This window comes from Oppia nitens, unplaced genomic scaffold, assembly GCF_028296485.1.
Source record: "Oppia nitens isolate AA-2021 unplaced genomic scaffold, nextdenovo-longstitch-racon4-pilon3 scaffold12_pilon_pilon_pilon, whole genome shotgun sequence".
Lineage (NCBI taxonomy): Eukaryota > Metazoa > Arthropoda > Arachnida > Sarcoptiformes > Oppiidae > Oppia > Oppia nitens.
In genome coordinates this window covers 1,977,654-2,001,143 of record NW_026533191.1, presented here as the reverse complement: position 1 = coordinate 2,001,143, position 23,490 = coordinate 1,977,654, and the positions used below count along the sequence as shown (strand labels likewise).

General features: G+C 22.4%; 2 protein-coding genes across 2 annotated transcripts; both read left to right on the top strand.

Moving 5' to 3' along the window:
* Window positions 1-2,780: 2,780 nt before the first annotated feature.
* Window positions 2,781-6,040, top strand: LOC128954711 (cytochrome P450 4V2-like; the record flags this gene model as incomplete). The annotated part of the gene is made up of 6 exons (XM_054300312.1): window positions 2,781-2,871; window positions 2,934-3,016; window positions 3,324-3,633; window positions 4,867-5,089; window positions 5,153-5,877; window positions 6,036-6,040. Coding segments are annotated over 6 exons (1,437 nt in total), but the record flags the coding sequence as incomplete, so codon positions are not given.
* A 228-nt stretch (window positions 6,041-6,268) lies between these two features.
* On the top strand, window positions 6,269-23,230 carry LOC128954435 (uncharacterized). The gene is made up of 43 exons (XM_054300018.1): window positions 6,269-6,595; window positions 6,810-6,913; window positions 7,014-7,177; window positions 7,568-7,794; window positions 7,894-8,003; window positions 8,236-8,402; window positions 8,470-8,756; window positions 9,114-9,223; window positions 9,310-9,473; window positions 9,668-9,876; window positions 10,427-10,536; window positions 11,101-11,261; window positions 11,424-11,614; window positions 12,080-12,189; window positions 12,321-12,487; window positions 12,705-12,913; window positions 13,086-13,195; window positions 13,286-13,467; window positions 14,119-14,360; window positions 14,486-14,595; window positions 14,686-14,846; window positions 15,005-15,198; window positions 15,515-15,627; window positions 15,748-15,914; window positions 16,053-16,255; window positions 16,767-16,876; window positions 16,992-17,161; window positions 17,571-17,791; window positions 18,064-18,173; window positions 18,336-18,499; window positions 18,627-18,835; window positions 19,033-19,142; window positions 19,407-19,573; window positions 19,675-19,916; window positions 20,257-20,372; window positions 20,591-20,757; window positions 20,944-21,134; window positions 21,247-21,353; window positions 21,489-21,664; window positions 22,004-22,368; window positions 22,525-22,634; window positions 22,771-22,949; window positions 23,044-23,230. The coding sequence occupies exons 1-43, from the start codon at window positions 6,410-6,412 to the stop codon at window positions 23,181-23,183; spliced, it is 7,212 nt and encodes a 2,403-aa protein (XP_054155993.1). The 5' UTR covers window positions 6,269-6,409; the 3' UTR covers window positions 23,184-23,230.
* The last annotated feature ends 260 nt before the right edge of the window (window positions 23,231-23,490 follow it).

Genomic DNA, 23,490 nt, shown 5'->3' with positions numbered 1-23,490 from the left:
TAATAGAAAAAATATATATATAGTTAAAAAAAACTTACTTTCAGTTAGAGGTACACCAGGTATACGAAACATATCTAAATTGCCAATCAATGGATATCGGGGTCGGGGTCCGGGAATTCTGGCCAAACATGAGTCCCGATAACGGTTTTTATGTTTGTTATAAAAATATATTATTACTGAAAATATAGTTAAACTAAAACCTAGCAAATATATATACATTTTCAACAACAAAAAAATAATATTATAAATTAAAAACTATTGATACAATAAAACTATTAGCAATGTCTAGCAATTAATTAATTTTATTAAATAAATTTTATATTAATTATCTACATTTGTATTAATAAACATATTGTACAATAAAACACATTAATTTTAACAATTTTTAATTTGAAAAGTAGTATTAAAAAGTAATAATTTAATAATTAATTTTAAGTTATTTAAATAACTTAGTTTTTGTTTTTTTAATTAATAAAAGTTAATTAACTTTTATAAAAATCATAATTATTGCAATAATTTTATTATTATTAAGTATTATTAATAATAAAATTATTGCAATATTTATGATTTTAATTAAAGTTAATTAAGTTAACTTTTAATTTAAAAGTAATATAAATTTAGTAATATAATTTTCAAGTTAAATGCTATTTAAAATTTGTCAAAAAAGATTTTTAGTTTTGAAAAAAAATAATTTTAAGATATTTTTTAATTTTGATGATGTTTTGACATTACTATCATATCCATTATCAAAAAAAAATAAATGATTAAAATCGATTTTATAAAATCAATTATTTTTATTCAAATTTATTATATCGATCGACACTTAAACTGAACCTATAGTTACCGCCCGGTATATAGACTAGTCCTCTAATAAATTGTAGGCCACCGGGACTTAACTGTGATGGGCCATCACTTTGTTGCCAATTTCCTAATAGTTTTATGATTTCAATCTCTAATTGTTCAATACGTTTGATAATCATTGTCTGCGCCTCCAGTATTGAACACCTGAGCTCTAGAGCAGTCTGGGCTACAGTGTTGGCTATTTGAGGAAATACCTGTCGATGATAGTCGTCATCATTATCATCGACTAAACTATCGGCGCCCTTAAATAGTTGTCTAATGTTTGCCCGGAGCTCTTTTTCAAATGAAAACAAATCGTTAACATAGACAACATGATCGTTTATTAATTGCAATAGTAATCGCATGCGTGGGTCCAACCACTCGGGCTCCGGGATCTCTATATTGTAGGCATATTCCAGTGATATTGCTGTTGGTAATAGACCTATAGTTTTACGGCGAATCTATTAATTTTTAATAATAGTAATAACTTTTACAAACAATTTTTTCAGAATAATAAAATTTAAAAAATAATATAATAATTATTATATTTTTTTTATTGAAAATTTTATTATATTATTTTATAATTTATTTTTAAGATTTATGTGTATTATTATTTAATATTTAAAAAAAATAATGTTTAATTTATTTTTATATTGTACATGTACTAATAGATAACATGCATTAGAAGAATAGAAGGTCGTACTATGTATACTATTTGGTTACTAGTTACGCCCTTTTTAAATTTTTATTGCTAATAAATGGGTATCACAATCTACCAAGGTATAATATATATATATTTATTTATAAAAATATAATAAATGTAAATTAAATATCTAAATCTTTATAATAAACAAAATTTTTAACATACGCTTAACAATTGATCCACTGATAGAAATCGTTGTCGACCTTTGGCCTGGTTTTCAACAATATTACCGCTCACGTAGTCTAACCACGAATCGGCAAAACGACACCACTGTTTGTCATTCAATGACTGATAAATATTAGCAAATGTCGGCTGTATTTGTCTGATGTATGTTTCCATATCGTCTATACCATGGCTTCTGCTGTCAGTTTGGTCGCCGTAACTAATATTTCTGAATAGTTGCGACACTTGCGACCAAACGCGCCGACATTCGTCCATATGATCGCTAGTCAATCGACCCCACGGTTCCTCAGTATTGTCGTCCATAATAAAAAAATAGATCATATGCTGTAAAATTTGATAATACCTGTCCTTTTCAATACATAGTGGATAGAGATAAGCCGTAACCAATTCAGAATTGGTCGCTAGTTTGCGATAGTTTTCTAGAGATATATGACTAGTAGGGAACTGTTGGTATAACCATTGATGTAGTTCATCGGCAGCGGCGCCGTCGTCGTCACCGACAGTAATGTCCAACGGATTACGTTTGAATGGCAATCGGGTCGTAAACTTTGGTATCGGATATTTGCGCCGATAGTGGCGTAACTTTATGTCGCAAATGTTATGCAATTGTATTAAGTCGTTATAATTTTGTTTATTATTTGCCATAATATTAGTTATAGTTATTTGCTATTAATATTATTATATTATAAAACTATATAAATATATATAGTTTTAAAAGTAAGATATAAAATTAATTATCAAATTATTACAATAATTTTTCAAATGAAAAATTGTTAATAATTTATGACCATATGTTTGTTAATACAAATGTAATTAATATATATAAATATATTTAATAAAATTAATTAGTTTGTAAAAATTTTTATTGATCTTAATTCAAATAAATTTTTTAATAATAAATTTTTTGATGTAACAACTAAACTGTTTTTTGTGTTTAAATTTTTAATTATAACTATTTTTGAAAACAAAAATGTTTATAACTTATTTGATTGGACTTATATTTACATTTATAATATATTTTTATTACAAACATAAAAACCGTTATCGGGACTCATGTTTGGCCAGAATTCCCGGACCCCGACCCCGATATCCATTGATTGGCAATTTAGATATGTTTCGTATACCTGGTGTTTCACAAACTGAAAGTAAGTTTAAATAAATTTTTTAAATTAGTTAAATTTAATAAACAAAAATAAATTATTTTCAGGCACTTATAGAATACTAGTATCATTATGCAAGCTATACAACAATTATGGTATTTATAAGATATTATTGGGTCAAAAACCAATAGTTATTATATTTAAATCAAATATTATAAAGGTATGTATTATTAAAGTTTTTTTTTATTAATTAAATTTTATTAAAGAGAAAACTTGCAATTACTTAATACTTAATATAATAGAAAAATTTGATAATATTGTATAGTATTGTTGAAAAAATTGATAAACATAATTGTTTGATTGAATAATATTATAAATTATAGATATTAATAAAAATTATAATTACAAATAATTATAAATATTAAAACTAAATACTATTCAATATTATCATTAAGTCATAGAATTTTATTTTATTTTTCTATAACATAATCAATTAGCCAATATTATCAAGCAATATCAATATTGAAAAATCATATATATATAAATTCCTAAGCGATTGGTTAGGGGATGGCCTAGTATTGAGTACCGGTTCTAAATGGAAAGGTAGACGAAAACTGTTGACACCGGCATTTCATTTTAGAAAACTTGATGATTATCTGCCAGTAATGAACAAACAGACAAATATATTTCTGGATATAATTAGAAACAAACAAATCGATGGACAACAACAACAACAACAACAACAACAACAATCATATATAGATATTAGGGAACCAGTAGTTCAATTAGTACTTGATATTATTTGTGGTAAGTTTTTTAAAAAATACTAACTAAATATTTTTTTTAAACAGGATAAAAAATTAAAATTTAAAATATTATAGTTATAGATTATATAAGAGTATTTCATTAATTATGTCCGAGCGGTTTTCTAAATAACTTTTGATTTGGTAGAGATAAATTATTTCTGTAAAAAGTTTATAATTTAGTTATTTACGCGTGATAATAACCACTTTTCATTTTTAAATTTAAATCACGTGATCACATTTTTAACGGGATGTTTGCAAACCACTATGTCAAAACCTAATATATAAATGATAAGATAAAAATTTTATAGAAAATTTGTAAAGCTTAAATTGATAATTTATGGGAAGAAAATTTTTTTAAATTGGTCGAAGAATAAATTTTCTATGGCTTTTCGAACTTGTGGAAAAACACATTATATAAAATATTCGAAAATAAAATGACGTTATTTATGGATAGTAGGCAATTATTAGATAAAGATTTTACTACTATTACTTTTTCTAAAAACAAAATTTTTTTATGTCGAATATTTTTTCAGATAATTAAATTACACTAAAAAACGCAACATTGTAATATGATAATGTAATTTTTATTTAAATTTGATTATCTAAAAAAATATTCGACATAAAAAATGTTGTTTTTAGAAAAAGTAATAGTATTAAAATCTTTATCTAATAATTGTCTACTATCCATAAATAACGTCATTTTATTTTCGAATATTTTATATAATGTTTTTTTCCACAAGTTTGAAAAACCATAGAAAATTTATTCTTTGACCAATTTCAAAAAAATTTTCTTCGCATAAATTATCAATTTAAGCTTTACAAATTTGCTATAAAATTTTTATCTTATCATTTATAGATTAGGTTTTGACATAGTGGTCTGCAAACATCCCGTTAAAAATGTGATCACGTGATATAAATTTAAAAATGAATAGTGGTTATTATCACGCGTAAATAACTAAATTATAAACTTTTTACAGAAATAATTTATCTCTACCAGATCAAAAGTTATTTAGAAAACCGCTCGGACATAATTAATGAAATACTTCTTTATATATATATATATTAAAAAAATATTAGATATTTATACAAATTAAATATTAATAGCAAATTTTGTTAAAAACTATTATTAATAATTTTTAATATAAAATCATACTTAATATAATACATTATTAATTATTAATATATATTTATATTTATATATATATATATATATATATACTAAATCTATTATTAGAAACTGCAATGGGTGTACAAGTGGGTGCACAGTTAGGCCAAAATCAATCGTATGTTTCAGATATACATTATATGGGAAAGGTATTTATGAAACGTATATTTATGCCATGGATTTGGTCCGATCGGATATTTTATTGGACATCGATTGGTCGAAAATTTCGTAAATCACTCGATAGTTTTCATTTATTTACCCGCAATGTTATCAATGAAAAAATTAGACAATTGTCTATCAATTCAACTAATAATAATAATAATAATAATAATAATAATAATAATAATAATAATAATAAGAAAGGTATGGCATTTCTGGATCTATTACTCGACTATTATATCAAAGACAACAACAACAACACCGACACCGACAACGACAACAAGTTGTCATCATTAGAGGACATACGCGAAGAAGTGGACACTTTTATGTTTAATGGACACGAATCTACTTCGACAAGTATCGGTTGGTCACTGTATTTGATTGGTTTGCATCCGAATGTACAGCAAAAAATTGGCAACGAATTGACCAGAATTTTTGGCCGCCGCGAATCAGACATCAATAGAGACATTTCATTGGATGACATCCAACAGTTAACATACTTGAAGTGTGTGATAGAAGAATCGTTACGTTTGTATCCGTCGGCACCGTTTATTGCCCGCCGATTGGTCGAAGATTGTCCCGTAGGTATCGATGATGATACGGGTGCTAATGGTTATGTCATACCGGCCGGTGTCGATGTCTTTCTAATGATTGCCGAAATGCATTTGGATAGTCTAGTGTTTGCCGATCCCAATCGTTTCCGTCCCGAAAGATTTGAATCCGATTCCGTAACAATGTCTCAGATAAATGCCTACAATTATGTACCGTTTAGTGCCGGTCCGCGCGGTTGTATTGGCAAACGATTTGCACTAATTGAACAAATGATTATTTTGGCAAAAATATGCCAAAACTTTACTATTGAATCAATGAAACCGTTAGATAGTATCCAGACATCAGCTGAAATGGCCTATCGGGCAAAAAGTCCGCTAAATATTAGATTTATACCCAAAAATTAATATTAATTTTTAAAAATATATTAAAAATCAATTAATTTATTGTATATATAAAATATAAATATATTTTTTGATGATAAATTTAATTATTTTTTTGTAATTTCTAATTTATTTTCATTTATGTAGAGTAGAGTACATTTTATAAAAAAAAAATTAATTATAAAAATTTTCAAACAAATAATTTAGTAATACTGAAAACCAGTAATATCACATTAAAAAAATTAATAATTGCTTAATTCAATTTAAATAATAATATACTTTTATATTACCAATAGGATTTCATATTAAAAAAATTAATTAATTAATAAAACAAATTAGTTATACTTTCTAATTAAACATTGAAGTAATAAAACAGATTTTATTTTAAAATTAGTTTAAGTAATAGACTGTTAAAAAAATTATTTTCTATAAAATTCTCCATTTTATATAAAAAATTAATATAATATAGTCTATTAACTGAATTAACTAAAAAAAAAAATATTAAAACAATTGATAATTTAATGATAACTAAATCATATTATCAACTAATGTCTAGATTTAAGCCGACATACCGTTATCCCTGTCTGATAATACTATTGGCATTAATAGTGATTGAATCAATCAGTTATGTTAACTGTAATAACACCGGCAGCGGCGGTACCGGTGGTATACAAAACACTACTAAAACGACATTCAATTTAGGATCAGTTAAGTATTGTTTACCTAATAAATCATAAATTATATAAAATACTGATTTAAAAGAAAAAATAATAATATTTATAATCTATAAGTATTTTTATCTAAGCAATTAATATTAGTAAAATATTTTTAGTATTTAGTTTGTTAAAAAATTGATTTTTTAAAAAAATAAACATATTAATAATTTAAATTTTTTATAAAAAATCATATACATATATATAGCTAACTGGTCTATGGTATAGAGTCTATGCAACCGGAAAATCTGATTGCCTGACACTGGAAATTGTTCACAACGTTGAGACAAAACAATATGATTTAATTGAACGGTTAGTTATATTAATTACTTTATATAGTAATAATTTTTTTAGTTCATAATATTAATATTGATATTAATTTCTCATATATTTTTATCCGAAAAAATCATAGAAAAAATTTTCAATTAATAAGTCGATTACAATCATCTGTTGGTGCGGACGGTATCATTAGATTGAAGCGCAATGAAACCGGTTATCCCCTATCGCTAAAAATATTGTCTACCGATTTGGCCAATTATTTTATGATACATTTTGTCGACTTAACTAAAAATCTGGGTAACTATTTATACCACTATATATATATTTACAATATATATATATATATATAGGATATAGACATACTACCAATTATTTATGTATATATACTTATATATGTGTGATATATATATGTAATATCAGGGTTGAGCAAGTTTTTTGTTTGTTTGGTGAAATATGTGCATATATATAGTAGGTGGGGGAAGGGGTACTGAGTGGGGTATAAACTTTTATTGCCTTTTTAAATGTATCAAAATCTTTGTCTTAGTGGGGAGGGGGTGGTAGAGGCAATATAGTTATATATCTCCTATTACTTGCATAAAACCTGATGTAATAAATATTTTTGTTAAAAATTATTTTTTTTAATAAGATATAAATCTATTGTTAATTTTTGTTGTTGTTGTCTATCAGCCGCTGTCGGTGTCTATACCAGAGATAAACCCGAAACATTGGACGACGATCTATTGGATGTATGTAATCGTACATTGAATAAGACTGGTATCAAATTACCGCTCCGACCGGTCGAGTATCTTAACTGTCAATCACCGCCGTTAGTGGACTCATCGTTGGGCGGTACCCGTGATGTCGATGAAGTTGTTTTGCCTAATAGACCGACTCTGGCAACACTACTCTATAAGGTTTCTATCAATTATTATGATAATTATCAACATTTAAATAATAATACTAATACTAAATAATTAATTTTTTTATATAAAAAAATTTTAAAAAAATCCTAGACAATTGGTACCTGGTATCGGGTGTACAGTTCAAGTGGTGACGGGTTTATTAGCTTTACATATGTTAGTATACAGGGTAGTCAACCACCTCTATTCCGTATACTTATCCGGTAAATAAAAATTAATTTAAAAAAAAATAATTTAAATAAATATCTATTATTAATACAATATACTGTATTAATATAGTATTGTATATAATAATAGTAGTAATAAAAATAATAATTTTATAGTAAAAATTATAGTAAAAATTTTATAGTCAAACATATACTGTTTAAATTGTTAAAAAATTGAGAAAAATTATTATTATTATTGATATATATTTTGTTTGTTTGTTTTGTACAGACAATCATCCACTGATTATTTGTCCGGCCATATGATAGTTGATGCCGACGGACATAAATATACAGTTATCAGGGATGACAACAATCAACAATTGGCAACAATTGAGTGCTTAAATTATGAGATAAATAGTTATTTTATATTCAAAATTACTGACAATAATAATAAAGGTAATTTTTTAAATAAAAAAAAATAAAATAATTATAAGGAATAATAAATAATTATTTATTTTTAAAGTTAATATCTATGTGTTTACACCAACGCCCGTACAAAACCCAACGGTACTAAACATTGCCAAACAAACACTGCAACGGCTGGGACTTGATATCCCGCTACAGACTAATGTTGTCAATGATGTTGTCGACGGATCTGCTAATACCAAGACAACAGCTGACAACACCAACAACAACCAAATACCGCCATCGTCTGTGACCAGTGATACCGATAATATTATGTCAGTTCCCGATAGTACAATGGCTGACCAATTGCGTAAAGTGCCGTCAATTGAAACATTGACGACTAAGGTATTGAATTTTTCAAACAAAAATATATATTGTGTTATAATATTTGTTGAGTTAATAATTTTATATATAGATATACAGTATATACAGTTTGTGCCAATTAAAAGTTTACATTTGAGTAATATTATATAATGCTTTAGCCAGGGTACTGTATATAATTTTCCTAATATAAGCTACCTAGTATACTAAGTTACCTTGCTAAGCGTAAAGTTAACTATATATGATTATTAGTCAAATTAAACTTTTAATTGGCATTATTTAATTGTATATTTATAACAAATTATTTAATTATAATTTTTTTCTTCAAAAAATTATATGTTTTATAAATATTGACTCTTATATAACACTTATATATATCAGTTAACTGGTCGCTGGTTTCGGGTATACGGTTCACACGCAGACAACTATAATATGTTTGACATAACATTAATACCCGGATCACAACCGCCCGAATTGGAGTTCAAAATACAGTAATTTTTATATTAATATAATTTTTTTTAGTTAAAAATAAATTTATATAATTTTATTTATTTTTTTTTTGGGTGAAATAAAATAGCCACGATACAAAAAATAAAATACTAACGGGTCATATGATATTAGATGGTAATGGGCATATATTGGATTTTATTAAACCATCAAGACAAGTTATCTATAAATATTTGACATATGAACTACCTAATTATTATATAGTACTTTTCAAAAATGTTGACACTAATTTTGGTAAATTATTTGATTTTAAATTTATATTTTTTAATATTATTTACTGTATATATAAAAATTATTTTAAAAAACTACTTATTTTTATTTAATAACTAATATTTATATTTATATATCTGTTAATTAATTTAAAAATTGATTTTTTTAAAAAAATATTTATTTAATTATCTATTTATGTTATTACTGTTATATTATAGTTGGTATAGACGTCTATTCCCGTAGTGATCAACCAAATCAAAAATATTTATTAAAATTGGCCCGGAGTACATTACAGAGTCTAGATTTAAATTACATACTAATTGAATCTAATTTGGTCCAGGTCAAAATAAAATCTGCATTAAACCAGATCGACAACAATGAACTAGTTTTACCTAAAACACCGACAGAGCAGATAATCCTCTATGAGGTATAGTTTTATTAGTTTAATAATAATAATAATTATAATTATTATTATTATCGTTTTTTATAAAACAAAAAATAAATAACTAAATATTTTATATATATATTATTTTTTAAAAATAGATTAATAATTAGTAGATAGTAATAATTAATTAATAGTAGATAATATACACTATATTATTATTATTATTATTATCTTAAAACATGATTTATAACTTTTTTCATTTATAATTATATACATAAATATATACTATTTAATAAAATAGATTAATAATAATTAGTAGATAGTAATAGTAATAATTAATTAATAGTAGATAATATACACTATAATAATAATATTATTATTATTATCTTAAAATATGATTTATAATTTTTCTTTACATTTATAATTATATACATAAATATATACTATTTTAAAAATAGACTAATAATAATTAGTAGATATTAATAATAATAATTAATTAATAGTAGATAATATACACTATAATAATAATATTATTGTTATTATCTTAAAATATTATTTATAATGTATTTATTGATTATTATTTGCTTATCAGATGATTGGCCGCTGGTATCGGTTATACGGATCGCATGAAAGCGACTTTAGTGTCAATGATATTACAATAACTCCCGGATCACAACCGCCTGAAATTGTGTTTACATTTCGGTAATTTATCTTTTTAAATATATAAACTTATAAAAGCTATTTATATATAACATCTATTTATTTTTAAATTAAATTTCATCTAATTATTATTTTACAATCTAATTATTACAACAGTGTATTAATAGTTAAGTTAAACAAATTTGTAAAAAATTAATTAATTGATTGATTAGCTGTAAATAATTTATCTAAAGTTTAATTATTTTATAGTTTTATATTAATTTACATTGTTCAATTTAAGTATTATAGTGTTTGTGTGTGTGTGTGTGTGTGTATTTCATAGCTATAAAATTATTTTTTGATTTTTAACAAATATTTATGGTTTTTTTAAAAATATAAATTCAAATATTCATTATAAATAGGTGATAACAATTTTATATACTGGTAGATATAAAAAACTTTATTATTAATATTTAAAATAACAATCAAATTAATTAAATATTAATGTTAATTACTATTAATTAATTAATTGAAAAATTATTTACTTATATTTATAAAAAAACTATAATTAATTAACATAAACAAAATTCTAACTGTTTTTTAAATATTTTTTTTTTTAAAAAATAGAAATGATAAAAGCAATGTAAATGTAAAAAATTTGCTAAAATTTGAAAACAATCAGTACATATTGGTTAACAATGCTAATGGCAATCGACTTCAATATAGATTTTTATATTACGAACCGACAAGTTTTTATATTGTTGAAAGTATATCTAATAATAATAAAAGTAAGTATTTTTTTATTAAAAAAAATAAATAAATTACAATTATTAATAAAATTATATTTTAAATATTAATTATAAATATAATAACTAATATTTTATAGATTAGTAGTTTATTTATAACAATAATAATAATAACTATTAATAATTTGTAATTGAATTGTATAGTTAGGATCGATATGTTTTCGCGAACCGATGAAACCAATGAAAACACTAGAAAAATGGTTTTAAAAATAATGATAAAATTGGGTCTCAATTATCCAATACAGCCGCTGACCGGTCCGACTCATTGGATGCCAGAGTTGGTACCAAATAATGGTTTCCCGAAAGTACCGACTGTTCAAACAGTTATGAATCAGGTATTAATTATTTTGTTTGTATTATATATATAATAAAAAGTATATTAACTTAGAAACAAAAAAAATACATTAATTATCGATAATAGTTGCTATTTTAACTATCTATAAAAACTAATCAGAGATTTTAATTAATTGATTTTTTTTAAATTTAAATATTTTTTCAATATATCACAATTATGTTTTTCCATTGGTGTAATTGTTTTTATATTTTAAATATATATATATATAAGTATATATATATAGCAATCACAAAAAAATTATATTTAAAATATCAATTAATTAAAATCTATGACAATCTATTTAAAACATTTAAACAATAACACAAATATATACCTATTTGTATACATACTTATTTGATTATTAGAATTTTAATTAATATTATTATTATTAAAAATTTGATGTTTTTTTGTTTTCTCTAAATATTTTATTTGTTGTTATTTGTTTAAATCATTAATCAATTATTAGTTAACTGGTCGCTGGTATCGGGTGTATGGCTCGAAACAGAGAGAATATAATACATATGAAATAACATACATATCCGGTACACAACCACCAGAAATGCAATTTGTTATACAGTAATTAAAATTTTATTTTATTTTTTTTTAAATTAATTAATTGATACTATTTTTTAAAAAAAATTGCACCAACAATATGAGTGATTAATTTGTTTTGTTTTTATTTTAAATTTAATTTTTAACACCTATAGTCACGATACAGATAATAAAACAGAAACGGGACGTATGATAGTTAGTGGCAATGATTATGTCGTCTATTTTGCCATAAGTGATATAAAACCCATTGTCTATAAATATTTGTGGTATGATTTGCCAAATTATTTTATAATATTATACAAAAATACGGATACAGATGCAGGTATTTATTATTATTATTATTTTTTTAAAATAATTTTACATAAAAATATTAAAATTTATATAATTGGCAATTAATTAATTTATAAGTTAACCTATAATAAACTCTATATATATACAATTTATATACATATTTTTTTGTTTATTTTAATTTAAATAATGTATTAATAGTTTTGACATAAAAATAAATAATTGATTTATTGTGTTATCTGTCTATATAGTTGGTGTTGACGTGATTTCCAGATATGATAAACCAAAACAAAATTATTTGTTAAAAACGGCTAAACATGTGCTCGAAAGTCTAAAACTTGATTATCCGCTGATTGAAACCGATTTGGTACCGATTAAAATAAAATCTGCAATGACCCAGGTCGATAATAAACTGGTTGTTTTGCCAAACAAACCTACAGCTCAGATAGTTTTATATGAGGTAATTGTTTATGACTTTATTATTATTGCATATAATTTATTTTGATTATATATGATATGACTAACAAAAAAAATATTATGTATACAAAATATGCATTTTATTTTTGTTTGTTTGTTTTTTTACTAATTAATTATCATTTTTTTTAAACTTTATTAACTATAATAATAATCAGTTGACTGGTCGCTGGTTTAGGATTTACAGTACACAAGAAACAAACACTAATATAAATGACATCACATATACATACGGATCACAACCGCCAGAAATAAACTATATATTGAGGTTATTATTATTAAATCATATTATTATTATTTTTTTAGTTAAATTTTATTAAATTTAGTAAATAATATTTTTTTTAAATTTTAATTATAGTAATGTGGATAACAGTCAAGTGGTTAGAAATATGTTAAAAATTGAAAACAATGAATACATTTTGGTTAATACGGCTACTGGTAGTCGACTTTCGTATAGATTTTTACATTACGAACCGACAGCTTTCTATATTATATACTTTAATAGCAGTACTAATAATAATGATAATAATGATATCAATGGTAAGCTTATGTTTTTTTTTTGTTTTTAATAAATTTTTAATTACAACTAATTTAATTATTACTAATTAAAATTTATTATTATTATTATTAATAGTAATAGTAGTAGTAGTAGTAGTAGTAGTCTAATTTTTAGTAACAGTTATTTTTTTAAATAATATAATATATTTTAATAATAATAAATACATTGTTTAAATTAATATTATTTTTATTTATAAGTTGTTTATAGACATACAGTATTTATACAGTATATATCAATATATTGTATATAATTTCAAAATATAATTATTATGATAAATTGTTGTAGTTAAATAGTAGTCTAATTTTTAGTGATAGTTTTTCTTAAAAAATAATATAATAGATTTTAATAATAATAAATACTTTACATTAATATTATTTTTATTTATAAGTTGTTTATAGATATATAAAGTATTTATTAGTCTATTATTATTATTATCATTATTTATTAGTTATAAACTGTTTAGAAAACACACTTATATACATGTATATTACGTACTATATATATACTGTAAAATTTTTAGATATAATTATTATGATAGACAGCTATATATATATTTATCTATTAAATTGTGATAATAGCCCATTATAATAAAGTTATTATTTATTTATTGTTTTTTGTTTGTCAATCAATAGCTGGTGTACATGTATTTTCGCGTAACGATAATTCCGATAATAATTTGCTAAATCTTTCAACAAAAATACTGCAACAGTTAGGCCTTAATTTTAAACTACTGTCTGTTAAAGATTCAACTGATTTGAGTAGAAATCTTATAAATAAATATAATAATGATTTGCCAAATGCAACGGCAATACAAAAACCTATACTAACTAATGAATTACCAAATATACCGTCAATACAAACATTGACTAACAAGGTATGGATCAAATTAGGATAAATAAATTTTTTATTTATTATAATTTGTTTATAAATATCTATTCTAAATATAATATTAAATAATTTTACATATTTTTTTGATATTATTATTATATATCAATTTAGATGACTGGCCGCTGGTATCTGATGTACAGTACAAACATGAATGACTATAATGTTAATGACATAACTAATATACCCGGATCACAACCAAACAAATTGAAATGGTTTAGAAAGTAATATATATTTTAGTATTTTTTATTTAAAATTTTATTTATTTATTTATCTAACTTTTTTTAAATAATTTATATATATATATCTACTAGATCATCTTATGTTAATGTAAATTATAAAGTTGGTCACGTGACATTGTTAAACAATCGTTATGTAGCCGAGGAAAATGGGATCAAAATTTTATTTAAATTTGTTGATTACCAACCAAATAAATATATGATTTTTCAATATCTTAACTTAAAAACTAACGAGGGTATGTTATATATATATATATATATATATATATATATTATTTGCTATTAAATTTTCAATAGATTAATATTATTAAAATTATTAAATAATCTAAATATTTGATAAGTTAATCAATTTAATTAATTTTTGTTATTTTAAACAAATTTATACTATAAATAGTCGGTGTCGATGTGTTTACCCGATCGGACAAATCGGATCCAATTGTACTGAAAATTGCCAATCAGGCACTCAAACAGTTAAATATTAATGGCAAACTATCATCGGATCCTAAACCAAAAAATCAATTGACTGATCCAACTAACGATAAAATTGATTTACCGAGAGTACCCACAATGCAAACGTTGCTCAGACAGGTTAATAAATTTTTTTAAATAATAATAATTTTTATTATCATAATAATTACAAATACAATTATTAGACTCCGTTAGTATATTTATCAATAATTAAAAATAAATAATAATAATTATAACTTTATCCACCAAAATAGTTATAGCATCTATAAGCTAAAAATATTAAAAACAATATATTTATATATTCATATATATATATACTTTATATATACACTCACACTAATTGACACAATTATATAATATATTAATATTAAATTATATATTTATGATATTAATGATAATAATAATAATTATTATTTTATATATACATTCATTACAGATGACTGGCCGCTGGTTTCGGGTGTTTGGCACTCAACAGGACTGGCATATGAATATCAATGACATTGAATATATACCCGAATCACAACCGCCCGAATTTAGATGGATTTTGCGGTAATTAATATATAATTTAATTAATTAATTAATAAAAAATTTTCAAATAAAATTTATAAGTTGATTACACTATTTAAGAAAAATATAATTCATGTTTTTTAATTTTTTATTTTAAAATAGATCTGAATCTGATCCTAGAAAATATGATCAGGGTAGTCTACTAATTGATGGCAATTATCGTACATATGTTTTTGATAGATTAAAAATTAAGGGTTCATTGAATTATTTGAATTACGATCCGACAAAATATTTTATCGGACATTATTATAGAGAGGCAACACATGATTGTAAGTTTTTTTTTTAATTGTTTTAATATTAATTATTTTTTAATATTTAAATTAAACATAGATAATACAAGTAAAATAAAATAATATGATTTTTTAAACTAAAATAATTAATTATATTTTTTTTATACATATATATAGATGGTGTGGACGTATATTCACGATCGTATAAATCAAATCAAAACGATTTACTAGAATTGGCTAATCATACACTAAAACGGTTGGGTCTTAAATACAGACTAATACCCGTCCAACAGTTGGAGTCAAACATTAAGACAACTGATTTCAGTTTATTGCCAATCAGTTTACCTAAAATACCAACAATGAGCCAATCGACGAATGAGGTTAGGATTGTATTTATATATTATTATTATTATGATATTAAAGTATTTTATATTTATAATATAATTTAAATATATATATATAAAAAATTTTTATATAATTTAAATTCTAATTATAATATAATATCAATTGAAATTATAATATAATATCAATTTAACTTATAGTATAATATTAATTTTAATTATAATATAATATCAATTGAAATTATAATATAATATCAATTTAACTTATAGTATAATATTAATTTTAATTATAATATAATATCAATTTAAATTATAATATAATATCAATTTAATTTATAATATAAATCAATTATCATCATATCTTAACAAAAAAAATAAATTAATAGATTAATTACCTCAGATACTACTTTATCAAATATCAAAAATTTTTACATTTACATTAATATCATAATAAACTTATTAGTTTTAAAAACTTTAATTTTTTTTTGGACAATAGTATCATTTTATTTAAAATATTTCTTTACTTTAATTTTGTTTATCCCCTCTACAGATGACAGGTGTCTGGTATCGGATCTACGGTTCACGACTTGAATCGTTTGATATATTTAACATATCATACATACCCGACACACAACCGCCACAATTTAATTATGATATTAGGTATTATTGAAATTAATAATTTTTTTAGAAAATATTTTTTAAAATTATATATTTGAAAAAATTGTTATTTATTTATTTTTTTTAAAAAATTTAATTTACTTTTTTTAAAATAAAGAGATATTAATAATAGACATCATTATGTACTGAGAGTACGATTGGAGGAATCGGTGGACAATCTGATCAAATTAATACGTTTCGATAATAATGAAGAATATGATTATAATATAATTAATTATGATCCAGCTAAATTTTATATATTAAAAGAAATTATTGATAAAAATGATGGTATGTATTTAGGATATAAAATAATTATTAATAATTAAATAATATATATAAATTAAAAATATAAAAATTATTTGTATTATAATTAATAATGCAATTAAAATTTAGACTAAAATTTTTAAAATAATAAATAAATACTATAAAGGTCAACAAGTTTATTTAGTGTTATCAAGATAGATTTTATTTTTTTAAAATAATAGAAATTTTTGCTAGACATTTAGTATTTTAATTAATATTTTAAAGTAAAAAAAATAATAATTTATTTAATTAAAAAATTATTATTATTATTATAATAATGTTAATAATTAATAATGCTAATAATTTATACTAAAATTTTTTTTAAGTAGAGTTATCAAAATATATTTTTTTTGTTGAAAATAATAGAAAATAAATTTAATTTTTTTTCTTATAGTTTCTATTGACGTGTATTCACGAGTATACAAACAAGACTTACATTTACTGGATATCGCTTATCGGACACTAAATAATTTAAAAATAAATATCAATCTAATACCTGTTTATCCACAATTACCTCAAAACTCAACACTGACTACGACTACGACTACCGGTGCCGGAAAACCCATTAACCAAACCTTACCGAACATACCATCACTTGAAACAATGACTGATAAGGTATTATCAAAATAATAATAATAATAAATACATTATTTATTAAATAATTTTTTTTAATTATGCTTGCTTATTAACTTTTTTTAAGTTAAAAAAACAAGCATAATAAACTTTTTAGCAATTATCTTAAAATATTAATTGATTCCTAATGAATATAATATAACAACTTAATTTTTAAGTTGATTTAAATTAATATAGAATTTATTTTAAATTTTTAAAAATATATATTTAATAATTTTTTTATTTTTATTAATTACAAATTATTGACAAATTAGATGACAGGTCGTTGGTATGAGATATACGGTACAAATATAAACAGCGATAATGTTTACGATATAACATACATACCTAATACACAACCGCCACAATGGGAATGGATTATTAGGTAATGATATTTTAATTAATATATAGTATAATATAATATATAAAATAAATATAATTTCTAATATAAAAAAAACAGGTCTACTATAAAATTAAATTTATATTTTTATATTTTTTACATATATATAATTTTTATTAATAATTTTTAATTATTATTATTGTATAGAAACAATCTAAATAAATATTATGTAATGGCTCGTGGTAAATTAGATGGCAATCAGTATACATTGGATTATACAGCTAGTGATGTTAAATATATAATTAACTATTTAAACTACAAATCGTCAACATTTTTTATTATCAAATCTGAAAATACATTTGATAAAACTGGTAAATATATATATATAAATAATATATAATATAATTAATTTTTTTAGATATAATAATAACATATAGTTATATAATTAATATTAATTTATTTAATTAATTTTTTTGGTGTTTATAAATATTTATTTAGCCGGTGTACGTGTATTTTCCCGATCATATAGCAATAACCGGGAACAATTAGAAATATTAGATATTGCCAAACAAACAATGGCCCAGCTGAATCTAAATTATAAAATTGATCAAGCTGATTCGCTTAAATGGCTCATGAATTATGTCAATAATAAAATGTTACCAAAATTATTGCCAAGAGTACCGTCTACTGAACATATAATTACAAGAGTATTGAATTATATATATATATATATTTGTTTTGTTTGTTTTTTGTATCTTATATTTAGTATATAAAATATTTATATATTTAAAAAATAAGTTTAGATATTTATGAACAGTCTATATATATATATATTATTAATATTAATTTTTTAATAATATGTTTAATTTTTTAATTTTTAATCTTTTTTAAAAAAAAATTTTAGCTGACAGGTCCCTGGCATCGGATATATAGTTCACAATTGGCCGGTCCACTGGGCTATAGTATAACATACATATCACGTACACTACCACCACAATTGAAATTTGACATAACGTATAGAAAAATTATTATTATTTATTTTTGTTAATTTATTTTTTTTTTGATTTAACTTCTAAATTAATTTAATTACAATATAGATATACATTATCTATTTTTTTAAAAAAAAACCTAAACAACTTGAAAATTTAGTATTATATTATAATAGTATTTTTATTAATTTTTATAAAAAAATAATAATAATTATAATCATCATGATCACATAGATATATATATAAATTATAAATATTAAATATATCTTATTTTTTTTTAATTTGATAGCAATGGTAGCACCAATATTGTATCGACATATACAGTCCAAATCAAATTAGTGGGCAAACAGTACCAATTTGTACGCACAGATACGGATCAGTTAACAACTGTTGAATTTTTAAATTATAGATCAAAATATTATAAAATAATCAAAACAATTGATGATAATAATAAAGGTTTGTTAAAAAACTAAAAATAAAATAAAACAAAATAGTATTCATATATATTAATAATTATATAATAATTATTTGATTTTTGTTTGGGTGAAAATAAACAGTTATTATTGATGTATATTCGCGATCAGCCAAACAAAATCAAACACAACTGGACATTGCTTACCGTACACTCTATAGGTTAGGCTATAATGTCAACCTATTGACCATTGATCAGCAACCGGCTGTATCTGATAATAAAACACCAACTCTACAGACTACCGGTGCAAATACACCAGAAGCTCCAGAAGCAGTAACTGCTGAACAATTGCCAAGAGTTCCGCCATTGTATACCTATATCACTAAAGTAATTCAAATTTTAATTGTTTTATTTATTAATTTTAATTATTTAAAAAAAATTACTTAAATAATTATAATATATATATATAGAATTATATTCTATATCAAATATATATATATATATATATTTATTTATTTATTATAAAAATTAACTTATAATATACAAACCAAAAAAGTTATTATTTAATTTTTATAAAAAAAATAATTAGATTAATAAATATAAAATTATTATCTATAATATAACTATTTAGACATAATATTTTTTTGCTAATGTTATTTTCGTTATTAGTATTATTTATTAAAACTATTTTTTATTTATTTATATATTTTCAAATTCAAATTACTAGTTTACTGGTCGCTGGACTCGTGTTTTTTCATCTGAACTAAACAACGATGGTTTTTATGGCTATAATATTGTGTCCATACCTAATACACAACCGCCACAATTGGAGTTTAAAATACAGTAAAATTATTATTTATTATTAGTATTAAATAATAATATTATTAATAGTAATAGTAATAATAATAAATAGTATTTTTTATTAAATTTATTTTTGTTTTTTAAAAATCATATAGTTTTAAAATTAAACGAAAGAATTATTTTATTTATTTATTATTATTTATGTAAAGTTTATACTGTATTAAAATTTTTACTTAATTTATTTTATTTCTAATTTATAGATATCTTAATCATATCAATGTATCGATACGTTATGAAATACAATTGTTAGATAAAACCTATTTATTGATTGATACTAACACTAAAAGCCAAACTAAAGTCGATTTTTTGAATTACGATTCAAACAGTTATTTTATTGTCAAAAGTTTAAAACCAAATACAGATTCTGGTTTGTATTATATATAATATATTTGTATTATTAATAGATTTTTTTAAATATATATATATTCTGTTTAGTTTATAAAATTAATTAATATTTTTTTAATGTAATTAATTATTTTAAAAAAAATTAACTAAGTTATTAATTTTTTGTTTTATTTTTTTTTTTTAAAATATATATATATATATATTGTAGATGTTATCGATGTCTATTCACGATCAGACAAACCAAATCTAACCGTACAGGAGATCGCCAAATGGACACTTGAGATGTTGGGTCTAAACAATATAACATTATTGACTGTTTTTGGCGACACACCCGTTGTTGACAATAATGATCAGCCAACAGTAGTATTGCCAGACCAACTGTCCATGAAAACACCTCATGTATTATACATATATAAATTATATATATATATATATACTGTATATTTAAAAAAAATATATAACTATTATTTAATATTTTTTTAATATACACAAACATAATATTATTATTAAGGTATTTGGTCAATGGAACTGGATGTATGGTTCGGATAGGACTGGTTTTAAATCGATAACATCAGCCTATGTTAATGGCACGCAACCATATGTGGCAATTATAGCCAAGTAAATAATAATAATAATTATTATTATTTTTTTGATAAATTATAATTTTGTTTTTATAGATTTTTAATTAATATATTTTTTTTTAAAAAATGATGATAAATATTAAAAATTTTATTATTTATTTATTATATTTAGAGAAAATGAGAATAAATATATAACCGGTTCCTTACGTCCGAAAATTGATGGCAACAATGAATTTGAATTTATAATGGATGGCAATAATAATCAAGTGTTTGCAACAATTGAAATATTAAACTACGAAAGCGGTTGTTTTGTTATGTCTAAGTCTATATTCATCAATGATCCTACAAGTAAGCTAATTGTCTTAATTATTTATATATATATATATATATATAAAGTAAATATAAAAAAGTATATATAAAAAAAAGTATATATAAAAAAAAGTATATATAAAAAAATATTTTAAATTTTTTTTGTTGATAAATACTCTCTTAATAAACACTCTCTTAAATAATACTTATTATTAAATTTAATTAATTCAGTTTTTTGTTCAATCTTTATTGATTAAATATACAATTTTGTATAGTATATTATATTTTTAGTAATATAACAAACTAAATATTACCGGTAGTAATATATGTGTTATTTTGTAATATATATATATATATGCATTTATATCATATAAATAGCTTATATCGATGTGTTTGGCGTATCAAACAAACCAAACAAAACTATACTAAACATTGCCGAACAAACACTCAGACAATTGGGTCTCGACTATACACTACTGTCCATTGATGACAAATATGTACCCGACATAAGTCGGATCATTACCAATGATGTGACGCCACCGCCGCCAGAGATAACCACCATATCTGATGAGATAAACACCATATCTGAAGAGATAAGTCCAACATTACCAGAGATAACTACTACTACTACTACTACATCATTATCGACAACCACTGAAAAAATTGCCGAATTACTGGCCACTCCGTCACCCGTGGCCCGTGATTTTGTTGCCAAATCATTGAAAACTGATAACTTTAATTGGGTATATATTCGAGGGGTTGTTTTTTGGGGGGGGGTTAGGGTTGTATTAAAATGTATTAATTATCTCTCTCTCTCTTTCTTTCTTACTCTCTCTCTCTCTCTCTCTCTCTCTCTCTCTCTCTCTCTCACTATGATATATCAATCAAATCCCCCATAGCTTGAGGGCAAATGGTATGAATTGTATGCAACGTTGAAAAACAACAAACTGTGCGCTCAAACTGTATTCAACCGAACCGGTAGTCAATCGGAACTTACATTTACAACTTTGTATGTTTTTGTTATAATAATAATTTTTTTTTATAAATATATTTTTTGTATGAAATTAATATTATTAATATACAGTATTACATATAAATTTATATATATATATATATATGTATTTTTGTTTGCTTGTTTCAAACAGCAATGACTGTTCAAAATTAAGCTCCGGTTTACTGAAAAAATTACCCAACGATAACAGTCAGCTGGCAATGATTGGCAAAGATTTAACTGCAAGCTTATGGATATTGGATACCGGAGCCGAAACACAGAAAACACATTTTCTAGCATTAAAATCGTTTAATTTTCAAGATGATGTAATCGGTATGTATAGTACTGTATATATATATACAGTATATTAAAATAAAAATAGATTTTATAATTTTTTATTAATTATTATTATTATTATTATTTTTAGAAAACTATATACTATTTTCACGTACGTCTAAACTATCGGACCCGGATATGACAAAAATTGTTGAACAGTTAGCCCGTTTGGTCAGTCATGCAAAACTAGTACCAACACTACACCCGGATAAATGTACATGCAATCATTAGGAGGTTGTAATAATAATAATAATAATAATAATAAATAAAAACAAATTATAGACATTTTTTAAAAATATTTATTCAATATATTTCAAAATTAAAACAAAATTGTATTAAAACTATCCAAATTAATTTATATTTATAAAATAATAAATAAATACTATATAAAAATTTATAATTTAAATATATTAATAATTTTTATTTTAATAAAAAGAAAATAATTCTTTAAAAAAAATCTAATAATCTGTATTTTTTAATTCAAATTTTCTACATAATTAGTTTTAAATCACTTAACTTAACCCTGTGTACATAATGT

What these genes read in the sequence shown, in the direction of transcription:
- LOC128954435 (XM_054300018.1), top strand. Translation starts at nt 6,410, where the DNA reads ATGATAACTAAATCATATTATCAACTAATGTCTAGATTTAAGCCGACA. An exon ending in CGACATTCAATTTAGGATCA is followed by an intron (nt 6,596 to 6,809) that starts GTTAAGTATTGT and finishes ACATATATATAG; the next exon opens with CTAACTGGTCTATGGTATAG. An exon ending in TATATCTAATAATAATAAAA is followed by an intron (nt 11,262 to 11,423) that starts GTAAGTATTTTT and finishes TGAATTGTATAG; the next exon opens with TTAGGATCGATATGTTTTCG.